Below are 14,740 nucleotides of genomic sequence, written 5' to 3'. Positions count from 1 at the left end.
CTAGTGAGCAGTCAGCACTTGTGCAAACACACATTCTGATGCAGTAAAAACAAATGGGGGTGAGTCCAAGGGCTTCACCTAGCAAGAAAAATCCACGCACAGACAGAGGAAGTGCTGAGTGATGCTATGAGCTCTTCTTGGGTCACGATGAGCTTTCCAACCTGTTCAACAACATGAAACCACATCCTTGGGAACAGAGAAGTAGGTGTTTAGCAATCGCTGTTGCTGCTCTGCTCACCTTCCCTCTCCTTAGCTCTTGGGTGCTCACTGGCCCAACATCCAACTGCCAGCACCTGCCCCCCAATTCCCTTGGGGCTGTCTCCACCCATAGGTGCTACTCCACCTGTGCAAGGGGCATCACCACCCCCAGGAGCAGCCCTCAACCAGTGAGTGACAGGAGCTGGTGCATCAATACCCCAACTCCCTCAGCCCATTGGGGGAGAACATCCAGGTGTCTTCCATACTCCATCCCAGCTCACTAACCTAGTGACCGCACTATAACTGGTTCAGGACATGCCCTCTCTCCCCATCTCACATCTCTACTCCCTACTCCCAGGGGTTTCTTGGGCTCATCTTCCAAATAAACTGCATGCATCCAAACCTTTGTCTCAGCATCTGCTTCTAAGGGAGCCAGAACTGAGTCAAGGTGCTTGATGGTCACAGCAAGCAATGGATGATCACCAAAAGTGTGCCATCACTGGACAGTCATATGTGCGTCTCAGAGGACTTCCTCCCAGTCAACATGTATGTCAGGAACTGACAAGGAAAGAAGGAGCACAAAGACTGAAGATTGGGCCAACAAAGGGTTCTGCTGGGACAGAGCTTACTGTGGACAATGCGGCTCTCATCCTTTCCAAAGACCCTAACACACACACAAATTCCCACTTTGGTGGGGCTGGTGACCTTCCCCAACCGGGTATCTAGTTCCCAGTGCAGGTGCATCATCTCTCTCTGATGCTGTTTGTGAGAGGAGTGTGCCCAGCTCCAGTGAAAAGGGATGCCATGCCAGCCCCGAGGAAGCAGCTTCCACAGCAGAAGGAGCACGGCCTCTGACTCAATGAATCAGACCATTTTCTGGACCTTCTAGGCTCTCCTCCTTCCACCTCTTGTCATCACTGAATAACTGAATGTGCAGTGTTGCATCAGAGTAATAACCCCTTAAAGACAAGGGAGATCGCCCCTCCTCTCTGCTCCCCCTTCCCCTTTTCCCTTAACACATGTAAGAATTAAAGATTTTAAAATTAAAAAAAATAATAATAATTGCAAGGCAAAAAAAAAATAAAAAATAAAATAAAAAATAAATAAATAAATAAATAAAATAAAACCACAAGGTTGCTGAATCCAGTTTGTGGTTCTGCTCCAAGGGAAGTAAGCGGGGTCATTAGGGGCAACTGGCCATCTATGACTAACCTCCTCTGGCCAACCAAAGTGCTTGCTAATTTGACAGATATCACAAAGGTCTCTTTGAAAGTGGACCTAAAATAAGTATCTAAGGAAAGTGACCAAAATCTACAAGGTACTTCCTAGAGAGAAATATACCCAACATGTTAGCATTTACATGGAAAGCGTGTCACATGTGTATGAGTAATCTACATGCATTTGTGTACATGTGAGTGTGCACGTAGAGTCAGGATGCATCTACACACAGAAACACGGATGAATCTCAAAAGCAGTGTGCTACAGACTAAGTCTTGCATCAGAGAGCATATAGTGTAAGATTCATGTACAGAAGGGCCTAGAACAAGTACAAACTAATCTATGGTGATAGAAATCAGAAGAGTAATTGTGTGGGGGTGGGCTGGGCTTTGGGTTTACTGAAAAGGGACTTGAGGAAACTTCCTGGAATGATGGTATGTCCCATATTGTGACGGAAGCTGGCCACGGAGTTTGCATAGGTAATAGGTACCACTTACGGGCTGTACACTGAAGTCTTGTAAACTTCATTGTGCATAAATGTTACCCAACATTTGGATAAACATCTTGTTACCCAAGATGGATAAACAGATCATAAAGTCTAGCTAATGACACACATGCTAAACCTATATGAGACAGAGTGTATTTACTTCTTCAAATCACTTCCAATTCCACCAAAAAAGAATAAGATAGATTAATGGATAGATACAGGGGTGGAGAGGTGAGTAAACCCGATAAAGCCAGTAGTGTGAAATGCAAATTAAAGAACTCAAATGCTGAGTCTGAGGGTGTTTGCTGTAAAATTCACTCAATTTTTCTGCATGTTTGCAAATTTTCATAATAAAATGTGGGAGTAGGAGAAAAGGTACCTAAAGGCAAGAGTCTTGAGACTAAATGGGGAGAGAGAAGATACAAAATTGTAACAATGACATTGTGGTATTGAAAAGACAATTTTAGGTTCATTACTGTGTGCCCTTGGGAACCACTAAGCAGATCCACTGGGCACCACATTCTTTGTCCTGGGTCCCATTAAAGGAAACATCCTTCTGTGAGCTACAAATACACAGTGATTCCTGCAGAGAGGCCAATATTCTGCATCAAACTGGGTCAGTGATGAAGATACTCACAGAGAGATGGGTACATCTGTGTTCCATCTTCCCTTCCTTTAAACTCAATATCAAATTATAATTTAACTTAATAGGTCTCCTATGTGTGATTAAATGGTGCAGATGGTAGGGAAACTTTGTTTCTGGAATATGGAAGGACAGTTGCCCTTGGGACATGGATCACATCTTTCTGGATGAGTTGACTTATGGGGAGAGACCTGAGCAGAGAATAAGTCCAGCTTCTTTCCCACTTCTCACTGCCCCTTACTTCTCCTTCCTTCATCCGCTGACATCCACTCGGCACACCCAACCTTGCACATGCAGTGTGAAGACCTAAATCCCTATCGTCGGTGACTTTTCATGGATTTTCCCAGGAGAGTCAATTAAGATTGCAGCGTAAGTGAAATTCCCCATTTCCCAAGAAAGATCCATTGGGAAGTGGAGGCTGATCCTAATAGGATGTTCATGTGCCCAACATGTATGCTTTGAAAATTAAGAATATTTTTACTTTCCACCTAGCTATTATCATATTGATACAGTCAGACTGACTTTACTCTCCTCCTAGAGGAGACGTCTGCATGCCCAAGCCAGTGCATGAGTGATAACCACATCCTCCTGTGTATAACGGAGGCTTTGGGTGCAGGACCCCTGAGCACACAGTGGGTGCTCCAGAAATGGGCATCAAGTCACAGCTGGATACGTGCTTTGTGCTAAACTTCTTCATTTTCATATTTATTTGTGTATTTCCTTGGCTGTGCCAGGTCACTGGTGCAGTGCACAGGATCTTTTATTGCAGCCTGCAGGATCTTAAGTTGTGGCATTCAAAGTCTTAGTTGCAGCACGTGGGGTCTTGGTCCCTGACCAGAGATTGAACCTTGGCCCCCTGCGTTAGGAGCATGAAGTCTTAGCCATGGGACCACCAGGGAAGTCTCTTGTGCCAAGTTCTTCACGCACTTTATCTCCTTGACTCTCCATGGCAACCCTTTCTATTTGTGCCATGAATTACCCCCACTTTGCAGGGGAGGAAACTGAGGCTTGGAGAGATTAAATGACTGGCCCAGGGCCCCACAGCCCATGGATGTCAAAGCAAGATGCCTCTCTAGGTCTGTGGGACCCTGGACCACATCCCTGACTCCACTCAGAAGCATTTTACAATTATAAAGCGTGGACATTCCGTCTCTTCTGGTTCTCACAATGACTCTGAGGCAGGGTGGGTACTCCAAGTGCCTATTTCGTGACTCAGACCCCAGTCCCATGCTCCTGCCAGTGTGGCCTGACCTGCTGGGCTGCAGCCTGTTCTCTTCCATTCCTCGGCTCAGTGTCCTCAAACCCATCAGTGGAGTCCTGACACCCCACTGTAGACACGGCGCTAGGGAGCAAGGCCTTTCCTGGGGTGGACAAGCCACTGAGCTGGGCTCATGTCCACTTCATTCTGAGTCAGCTTCTAAAATAGGCTGCTAATCTTTAATTCAGGGATTTTATGGTTCTATGATAGACATTTCAGTCACACTAATGGTCTCACACTATGTCAGGAACCACAGAAGCGCCAGTGTGATAACCCAGACGTGAACTCATTTAACCTTACTGTCCAAGATGGAAACCTTGTCAGCCCAGGCCAAGCCCAGGGGAGGCAAACTGGAGGGTGGCCATCAGCCTACTGGCCGTGGGGAGCGCCCAGGTGGAAGGAGTACCAGGCTTACTGCCCAGATTCTCGAGTGTGCGCTGTTTGGTGGGAGCCACAATAAGCAGGTCAACTCGGACATGCTTTCCCCCAGCCCTCAGCCACACCACTGGCTGCGTCCTGGGAGCTTGCTTAAGAAGTCTGAGGCCTAGGAGACTCTGGGGAAAGAGGTCAGGCCCTCCCCAGGCTACATCCTACCAAAGCTCCCAGAGGCCGTCCCAGGCCTGAGAGCATCCCAGTCAGGGTCAGAGGGTGGAAGGGAGAGGCAGTCAGCACCCTGAGATCCTGCCCTCAGCTGCTCTGGGTCAGCCTGGCTGCTGGGGGGAAAGGGATTAGGAGGGCAAGGGCAGAGTTACTGGCAGGACACTCTGGAATAAGGGCTTAGTCCAGACCAGGGGGTTTTCGAGCATTTTCATTTTTTATTTATTTTTATGATTGATTGATTGATTTTTTTACTTTTTGGCCTCACCACATGGCACACAGGATCTTAGTTCCCCAACCAGGGATCAAGTCCACACCCCTTGCAGTGGAAGCGAGAAGTCTTAATGGTTGGACCATCAAGGAAGTCCCTCAAGCATTTTTAGAGAATAAACTTTGATTCTTCTCTTAAGATCCCTAAGGATCCTTCTGGTGACAAAGATAACACAGCCACCATTTATTGTTGTTCAGTCACTAAACCATGTCCGACTCTGCACCTCCATGGACTGTAACATGCCAGGTTTCCCCGTCTGTCTTTATCTTCCGGAACCTGCTCAAACTCGTGTCCATTGAGTTGATGATGCCATCCAACCATCCTATACTCTTGCTGTTTTATGAAGCTTAGCTAACTTCATGATGTGAGCATCTAAATATGCATTTTACAGATGGCAGAAAAGAGATTCAAAGAATTCAGGAAACTCACCTGGCATCACATAAGTTGAAAGTGATAGAACAGAGACTTAGGATTTACTCTGAAACCCAAGCTCTTTCCACGTTTCACCAATGATTTCACACATCCTCAAACATCCGTTATTTTTCCTACACTCCTTGCATTTACAAAGAAAAGATGTAATTTGCAAGCAGACACACCTGGGATAATTTCTACATGACTTGTGACCCTCTCAAGGTGAAAAGAGAATCGAAGTGTGTCACCTGACCAGGTGAGAACCATGAAGGTTAAACCAAGAGGTAGTGTTGTGTTAGGCACTCAGGCGGCTATTTTCGACTCCAAGACTAGCCCACCAGGTTCCTCTGTCTGTGGAATTCTCCAGGCAAGAATAGTGGAGTGGGTAGCCTCTCTTTTCTCCAGGGGATCTTCCTGACCCAGGGATCAAACCTGGGTCTTCTGCATTACAGGAAAATTATTTACTGGCTAAGCCAGCCTCAGAAGACATAAGTTTAGGTTATGATTTTTCTCTACAGGGAGTATATTGCTTTTGAAGTAAGATAAGCATAAAGGAAAACTGAGACATTTGTTTTTTTAATAAGAAACAAGTTCGAGGCGGAAACCTGCTTTCTCTTCTTCCAGGGGAATGGGAGAAGTCTCTCTTGCAGTTAGAAGTGGTCTTGCCTGGGCCCTGACCAGCAGAATGTGAGCAGGAGGGAGGGTCTGGTCCATAAACCCCAGCTATGAACAAGCCCTCTGTTCTTTCCCCTTCAAGCAGAGAGGCACAGTGACATTGGAAACCAAGCGTGAGAACAGTGAAGCCTCAAAATGGAAATTTCAGAATCCACAGACCACCTCTAGCAACAGGGCCACCCACAGACCAGAACTTCACATGAGAAAGAAACTTCTTTTGTGTTAAACCCCCAAGTCTGAAGGACTTACTTGTTACAGCCGCTACTGTTGCCCTAATTCAGTAAAGAACTTGATTAAAATTGAAGAGCAGATCACAATGGGTTTCCAAGGTGTTCCACTTAAGAATGTCCACAGCTATTGTTTAAATCATTATGAAAATTACAACTGCAGAGAGAAGTTAGAGAACTGTTATACGAGCTAGTCCAATGAAGTATACATTTTAAGACTTTTAAAAATAATCTTAGTTGTTTCCTGGGTTCAAACTCAGGGATAAAACATTAAGGCGATTGAAAATTGTCATTCCTCATATTATGGAAATATTTGGTTAAAGAAACTATAGTATTAAATTAACTTCATCTGTTTCCTTTTATGGAAAGGTTTTAATGTAGCTACTAGGAATCTCAAAATTACACCTGTAGCTTGCATTACATTTCTACAGGACCATGTTCTTCTAAATGATGCAAGTGGCAGATTTTCTAGATAATTATCGATATGCATTGATTATCCATGTGGGACAGCTAGGGGCCCTGCTCTGCTTCTGGAAAAGCCCTGTGACCTCAGGCAGGTCATTCATTTTTTTCTTTATGTAAATGGTGAGAGATTTGGACCTTTCGTGCTTTGTAGATGGGTCATATCCAGTCTCGTGGTATTAAACCAGCTGACCCTGATGTTATGGTTTAAACTCAAAAACGAGGATCCCAACCCTCCGTGTGTACACGACCTGCAAGCTGAACCAGCCTTCACTTGCTTGTGCATCTGAGCCTGGCCCCCAGGTTCTGTTCATGGTCCACACCTACCTTTGGACTTCCCGCTGAACTGCTTCTCCCATCCTGACCTGACTTCCCTCCTCCAGGAGAGTTCAGATTTGACTCTTGGACTCTGTGGTTTCTGGCCATTCCAGTAAACAGCCACCTGATCCAGTAACGCCTCTTGCACAGCCCCATGGGGTCAGTGCCTGCCGGCCTCTGTCCTGAAGCAAAGGCTCAAGGTGGCTTCCCTGTGCCCAGAGACCTCAAACCCAACAAGTCAGGCAGAGAGAGGGAGCTGAGCCCTTTATCAGAAGAAAATGGAAACAGAGACAGACCTTCAGATGTCAAAAGCAAACTTACAGCTATCAACAGAAAAATGCAGGGGAAGGGATAAATTGGGAGCTTGGGATGAACATATCGACCCTTATTATAAGACAGATAACCCACAAGGTCCTAGTGTACAGCGCAGGGAACTACTCAATATTCTGTGACAACTACACGAGGAAAGAATCTGAAAAGGGATGTGTATATGTATATGTAACTGAACCACTTTGCTGTACACCTGAAACTAACACAACATAGCAAATCGACTATATTCCAATAAATTTTTTTAAAAGGGGAAATGCAGTCATCTCAGAGTGATGCCCACACCAAAGGCTTTCATTTTAAATAGCTTCCTTCTTCCCAAGTTTCTTTGAAAGAGGCACTCTGAGGAAAAGCTCATTTCCTTAAAATATCAAAGAACTAAAAACCAAAAGATGATAGATTTTTTTTTTCTGGAGGCAGACTGCAAAGTGTAGAATAAAATTCTGCAAAGTGTACCAACACACATTCCCAAGAATCCCTCTCTGCTACAGTTGTCTACCACCCTCAGTATTACATTTAGCTGACTTAATTTTCCATGGATTGAATTCATTCAAAGTTAAATTTCTCATAATAGTTCATCTGAGTAAACAGTTTCAAGTGTTATTTGCCAAAAGACAATGTTTCCGGGCTCGAGATGAGATTGGCAATGTCAGGCTAAGAAAACAAATTTAAAAATTCTCAGAGGGCTGGAATGATGACAGAAAAATTAGAGCTTGGACCTCAGTCTTTTTCATACAGATCTGGAGGAAAAAATTACAAATTTTCACCAAAACCATGTCTTAGAAGGGGCAGGGAAGAGAAACATTTAAAAAAAATCTTAGATGTCTTTTTAATGTTATTAATTTATTTATGACTACACTGAGTCTTCATTGCCTCATGGGCTTCCTCTAGTTGCAGTGAGCAGGGGCTACTCTTTGCTGCCATGCTTGGGCTACTCATTGTGGGGGCTTCTTCTGTTGCGGAGCACAGGCTCTAGGTGGGTGGGCTCAGTAGTGGGAGCTCACAGGTTGCTCCACGGCATGCGGTATCTTCCCTGACCAGGGGTCAAACCTGGGTCCCCTGCATCAGCAGATGGAATCTTACCCACTATGCCACCAGGGAAGTCCCTTACATGTCTTTAAAGTGGCAGCTGTCCTATGAAAAGTGAGCCATATCAAGCTCGCCACACCCACAAAGATAGCACAGCCACTGTCCAATGGGCCAGGGATCCTGGCTATCCCCTGGACTGTGCTCTGGCCTCCTGGTTATCAAAGAGAGGGAGCAGGGAAGGGAGAGGGGGAGGGAGGAACATGGATGGAAGAGGGATAAAAGGATGGGGAGTGCAGTAGGAATTCTGGGAACACAAAGCAGGGACTTACTAAGGGGAACTGGACCTGGTGTCTTAGGGGTGGAAGAGTTTGTGAGTTCCTATTCTGCACTCATGCAATGGAAGGGACAGAGGGTTAAACTAGGTCTGCTTCCCAAGTGAGGAAGCAAGCCAGCCAGCCCCATCCCTCAACTGTTTCCACAACCAGAACACATGTCAACCCATCGCCAGTCTCCCAGTCAATTTCATTCCGATGGCGTCTCCAGCCAGGGGTTCCGAGGACACAGCCTGAGAATCCTGGTGACATCAGAGAGCACCAAGCACACTTCACACCAAGAGCCAAGTTAACTCCCACCTGTGACCCTGATACTGTGCTTCCCTTGGCCACACCGGCTGCCCCTACGCTCAAGTCCCCATGTGGACACTCAGTGCTGGGCACAGAGGGAGCCCTGACACCATCCCTGGGAGCCGTGAGTGCCCTGCTCTGTGACGCCATCGTGGACAGGAAGGAGGCCGGTCCAGAAGGCTGCTGCCCAGCCTGCACTGGAGCTGCAGGACGGGGAGCTCTTATTTGTTGCCATTCCCCACCACTGTTGCCCCTCGGAATCTCTCCTCTCCTCCTTGCCCTGCACCCCCACTTTCTTGCCAACACCAACAGGTGCTGGCTTCAGCTCTTCTTAGCTGGACATCTGTTCTGCCTGTGAGCTGAGTCATTCCTGTCTCACGATGGCATTTCATGCACCTTATTCTTTTACACCTGTCACTCTGAGAAACGCATTTTTTGAAACAGTCAGCAATGCCACTCACAGCGAGCCAGCACCATCTCCCCCGACACACGGTCCCAACTCCAGGGAACAGAAGCTTCCATTACTTGGCCCTGCACAGAGCCAGACCCCAGTCCCAGAGCAGGGCTCTGTACTTTGTCTGACGCCATTCTCTTGCATCCAAAGGTGTGCCCATGGCAAGGCTGGGCTCCTAGAACTGAATCTCCTGTCTCCTGACGTCCCAGTCACTGCCCGCATTCTCATTGCAAAAAGATGCTGATATACCTTTGACTGTAAGACCCGATCGGCAAACAGGGTTACCAGCATAGCAGTGACCCGAAGCATCCCTGCCACGCCCCTTGGGCCAGGCCCCCACAGAAGCCCACCTCCCAGGAGACATGCAGCTCTGTCCACATGGTAATGGCACGTAAACCTTCAACCCGGCTTTCACTTGTAGCTCACGCAGCCCCCACGTGCTTCAGTGAAGGGTATTCTTTCAGAGTGCTACATAACAGCCACAGGGACCCTTGAATTCTCCAGCTTAAGGAATATAGATTATGTCAGGTTGCAGGCTGTTTTTTGGCAGGGAAAGGTAATCTATTTTTAGTTCTTTTCAGCCATCAGAAAGGGAACCTCTCCACCTTCCCAAGAAAAGTACAGACACACAATTTCACCTTCTGTAACTTGAGGGCTAAGGTTCTTTGGGCTGCAATGAAGACTGTATATGTCCATCTAGGCTGATGCTTAAAATGAGGCCAGCGTTTGCATGTAGGCCCAAGACTCCACCACATAAGGAAGGAAGAACCACCCCCGCCCCGCCCACAAGACATCTGAGAACTCCATGTCAGGGCTGACAATATGGCCAGAGGGCCAGACCATCCCGTTAGCTAAATTTTTTTTTTTTTAATTTTTAAAGATTATAAAGATTATAAAAATCTTTAAAAATGTCTTACAGACAGAGCACTGGCTGTGGGTTCCCTGCAGCATACAGCAAACCCCCGCTGGCTCTCCATTTTACACACAGCAATGTACATGTTTCACTGCTGCTCTGTGACAGTCTGGAGAGGCAGGATGGGGAGGGAGGTTCAGGAGGAAGGGGACACATGTACACCTATGGCCAATTCGTGTTGATGTGTGGCAGAAACCATCATAGTATTGTAAAGTAATTGGCCTCTAATTAAAAATAAAATTAAATAATAAACATATACTATAGACACAGTATCAGGTCTTCAAAGCCTAACATATTTGCTCTCTGGCCCTTTCCAGACAGGGTGGCTGCCGCCCGGTCTAAACAAGCAGACTTCATCTGTCCAGAGGCCACCTGCCTTGGCCAAAGTCTGGCTGAGCTGAGTTCAAGTCCCTTTGATCCCCTTCTGTTAGTTTTCTCTTGAAAGTTCAAAAACATTAGAGGTGAAATGTTCGGAGGAAAGGCACATTCTATTCATTCTATCAAATATAACTGCTGACACGTGAACATCCATTTCCTCCAAGCTCAGCATCAGAGGTGAGGGTCTGGTCCACCACCTGTACCTTTACTGTGACAGAAACAAGGCTCTCGCTTAAAAATCAGGCAGAGAGGACTCCAGGCATCAAAGTGAAGATGACCACAGGACATCCTCACCCACCTGCTCCTGGCTTGATGCCCCTTGGGATGGCACCAGCATCCATATTTTAGACCAGGACTTTGACTCACCTTCTCCCCCACCGCCCAAGGGAACAAACACAGAGGTGGAAACACACCTGAATTGTCCCCCTGGGATCTTGCCTTTGCATTTCTTAGACACCTGCCCCTAAATGTCCTCAGAGTCTCTCTGGATCAGAACTCAGAGGAAAACCCCAGATCCGGCCCTTCCTGCCAGTAGCCCCGTCCCCAGGTTAAAGGCCCCAGTGCGCCCGTCATCTTACCTGGTTCAGTGCAGTTCTTGCTGCTCCGCGGTCCTGCATCTTCTGAAGTCAGCGAGTCATTCACCTGCATTAACTTCCTCCCCACGGTCCACTGTGTCTCTTGCCCGATGAAGTCCATGAAGTTCAGGTCTAGGGAGAAAGAGACCACAGCCACACATCACTGAGAGCTGGTGTGACTCTTGCCCACACTGGGTGCCCAGCGCCCTCAGCCATCAGCGCTCAGGCCCGCCAACAGCCCTGACACCTCTGACCGCTACGCTCAGCATCCCGTCTCTAACTCCAGGGGGCTTCTCCAGTGCTGGATCCTGCCAGGCCCCCAGCGGCAGCCCTCAGCCAATGACTGCTAGGGGGCAGTGTATAAGCACCTCACTGCTCCGGGGGGGATGACTGACGTGTGTGTTCTAATCCAGATCCCAGTCTACTCCACTGGGATGACTCTCCAGATGTCTTCAGGGTGACTTTCCTGATAAATCAGGCTTTATTAGCTGTTGTCCTTCCCTGTCTTCCTGGACGAGGAAATGACAACCCACTCCAGTGTTCCTGCCGGGAGAATCCCATGGACAGAGGAGCCTGGTGGGCTACAGTCCATGGGATCGCAGAGAGTCAGACACGACTGAAGCGACTAAGCATGCATGCATTCCCTCTTAATTCTGTGCCCCCAGTGACATGCTGAGAAATGCTGGACAACCAGTTCTCTGTAGGAAAAGTCCTGATTTGTAGCCACTGGTCAATGTCCATGGTGTAAATTAAATTCTCACCATGTCCAATTTCAAGCTACCAATGTGACCTCACTGAACATGGACTTAGGAAAAGAAAGGGCCCAGTTGGGTCCACTAAGTCAGTTAGACTGGCTCCTGCTCACCAGCATCTGGTCCCCAACCTGTATGTCTTTGAAGGGAATTCCCTGGTGGTCTAGTGGTTAGGATTCTCTCTGCACTTTCACTGCTGGGGCCCAGGTTCAATTCCTGATGGTGGAACTAAGATTAACAAGCCATGTGGTGAGGCCAAAACAAAAACAAAGAAGATATTTATATTCAGTATTTCCTTGAATCACCTCCCAAATAAAGCACCTGCAATTGAACTCCTGCTCAGGATCTGCTTCTTGGATCACCCAGGCTAAGACACCATGTCAGCATACCCAGAGCCTAGGCTAGTGAATCCCACATAACAAGATTTCCACAAACATGAGATGAAGAGCATGAACCAGGGGAAAGCTGATCACTGAATGCATGAGTAGGGCTGAGGTCTCCAACTGAGACGTCCATGAAGATGGAAGTGTCAGGACAAAGAACAGACACGGAGGGACACGCTGGGGACAATGTGGTGCCTTCTGCTCAGGATGTGTTGAATCTGAAGTGTCCGTGGACCATCCACAGGGTGGTGTGCTGCCCGGATAATGTGAGTGCAGACACTGCAGGGCAACAGTTCAGCTACCGAGAACATCAGGAAAACCATAAACAAGCAGGGAAGCATATGGCAAGTGTATGAATGGGATTTCCTAAAGAGAAGGAAATGGAAGAAGAAACCATGGGAAACTCAGCATTCCTCCAGAGAAAGTAGAGTCAAAGCCTTCAGCAAAAGATCATGAAAAGAAAGAAAAGAGCAAGGGAAGTGGCGTTACAGAAGGTACGCAAAAAGAGAATTTCAAAAAGGACAGAGTTCCCAATGGCCTTGACCACTATGGACAAATCATGTAACAAAATTTTTTTTAAATCATGTAGGACAAATGTAAAATAACAACAGAGCAGGGCCTCAGAGAGTCCTTAGATTTTGGAAACAGCACGCAGATGGCTCTCTCTAGTGGTTTGGAACCCAAGAAAGACATGACATGAAGCTTTGGCTACCTCTTGAGTGTCCAGAGTTGCTGTGGTTAGAAAATGGATGTAAGAAAAAGCAAAGAGTCTAATTCATGGGACCAGTGGCCTTTACAAAAGGCCAGAGGCTGGGCCCCACCCAGTCACACCAACCTAGTGTTCTGAAATGGTCAGTGAAGAGTTGAAGGGCATCATACCCTCTCCTCTATTTCCATGGTAATTCTAGTTTCTCAAATGATGTCACTTTCATTATGTAACTGGAACCTCGTGACACTGCTCTGGAAAGAAAGACAGAGCCTGATCACTGTCTCCTGGGTTCACTGCTGTCTCTCTGACACCGAATCACTGCTGGCTCAGAGTAGGTGCTCAGGAAGTTCATGTTGGAGTCACCATTCCCACTTGGTGAATGGATACAGTAAGACTCGTGGAAGTTTCTGGAAATCACAGTGCATGTGGGCATCTCACGTAAGCCAATAGGACACATATAAGCCTGCAGCTCATGCACTGAGGTCTTCCTCAATCAACTGGAACCTGCTCCCACGTGTAAATTTATCAAGCAGCTGATTACAACTTTACACGTTAGCCAGAGAGCCCCTATGTTTATTCTCTCTCTCTCTCTCTCTCTCGACTCTGTGTTTCTAAGGCAGGGGCTGTGGGTTCAACCCCTGGTTGGCGAACTAAGATCCCACGTGCTACACAGAGAAGCAAAAAAAAAACTAGCATACACAGCCCAACTAGAATAAACCATAACTTAAGACTAAAATACAAAATACCTACATGGTGACCAGATATATCAGTTTAACCATAACTGTGAAGACAATCCTAAAGATATTTCAAGGTCAAAGTGAGACACTTGTACAGTCTGGTTTACCTAAATAGTTAATTCTTAGGATTAAGAATAGTGACAAGCAGAGAAAAAATATTGCAAAAATTCATAAAAAAGGAAAAAGGTCAGTGGCCTCAACATTCAATAAGCAGACTTAAAATACCATATTATCCTAAACAATCTCAGAATGTGAAGAAAGACACCTCGTTCGTCTCAGGCTGGGTTTCCAGAGAAGCAGCCCCTGAGGACAGAGACTTGAGCACAGGTAGTTTACCTGGGGGCGGTGATCCCAGGAAGCACCCACGGGGGACAGGGCAATGGAGCAGGGTGGGGAGCCAGCCGGAGGAGGTGTGTTTCAAGTCTGAAGCTAAAATGCGTGAACTAGAGCTGGACCCCTCTGGAAAGCTCTAGGGGACAGTGTAGGTATGCAACTCAGACACCCAGAGGGTGAGGGAGCTGGGGTATTTACCCACCTGCTCTTGGTTTGCCATGGGGTGAATGAAGGCTATTCCCAGGGGATGTTCATTCCCTGGCACTTCCAATCAAGATGGACTCTGGTACCCAGTAAATGGCCTTAGATAATTAGACACAGGTGCCGAAAGTTGTACCAAAGATGTGAGGACAAGTGATGCAGGCAGGATGCCAGGGGCATCGTTCCGCCTACATGAGACCAACAGAGTGGGCTCTCTGCTCTCATAACCTGGGTCAAAGAAAAGTGTCCTGCGGAGCTGCAATCCTAACATTCAGGAAGACTCCAACATTCTGCAAAGAAGCAAGAGCATCCCTTCCAGTGACTTCCAAAGTTCTTTCTCAGGCCAAATTTCCATAGTTCTGTAATTCTGAGAGAAAAGCTGATACCAATTAAGAGATGTAAAAATAAAGCCAGCTATTGTAGCAGAAAATGAGAGGATTTTTTTACACGATGATTCAATAGCTTCAGGAATCAGAGACTATTAAGGCAGTGCCTCTGGATTCCAAAATCTACAAACTTTAATCTCAACAAAAATATATTTGAGCACTGACCACTGATACA

At 46.8% G+C, this 14,740-nt stretch overlaps 1 protein-coding gene across 1 annotated transcript in view; it reads right to left on the bottom strand.

Annotated features, from left to right (window-relative positions):
• The window catches only part of SLC24A3 (solute carrier family 24 member 3), a 424,483-nt gene that overhangs the window by 342,087 nt on the left and 67,656 nt on the right, over window positions 1–14,740 (bottom strand). Inside the window, exon 2 of the mRNA XM_068987406.1 lies at window positions 11,068–11,196. Coding sequence (XP_068843507.1) covers window positions 11,068–11,196 — 129 coding nt within the window. The remainder of the gene's footprint in view (window positions 1–11,067; window positions 11,197–14,740) is intronic.

The sequence above is a fragment of the Capricornis sumatraensis genome, chromosome 15, assembly GCF_032405125.1.
Source record: "Capricornis sumatraensis isolate serow.1 chromosome 15, serow.2, whole genome shotgun sequence".
In the NCBI taxonomy this organism is placed as follows: Eukaryota; Metazoa; Chordata; class Mammalia; order Artiodactyla; family Bovidae; genus Capricornis; species Capricornis sumatraensis.
This window is presented reverse-complemented; position numbering and strand designations above follow the sequence as displayed.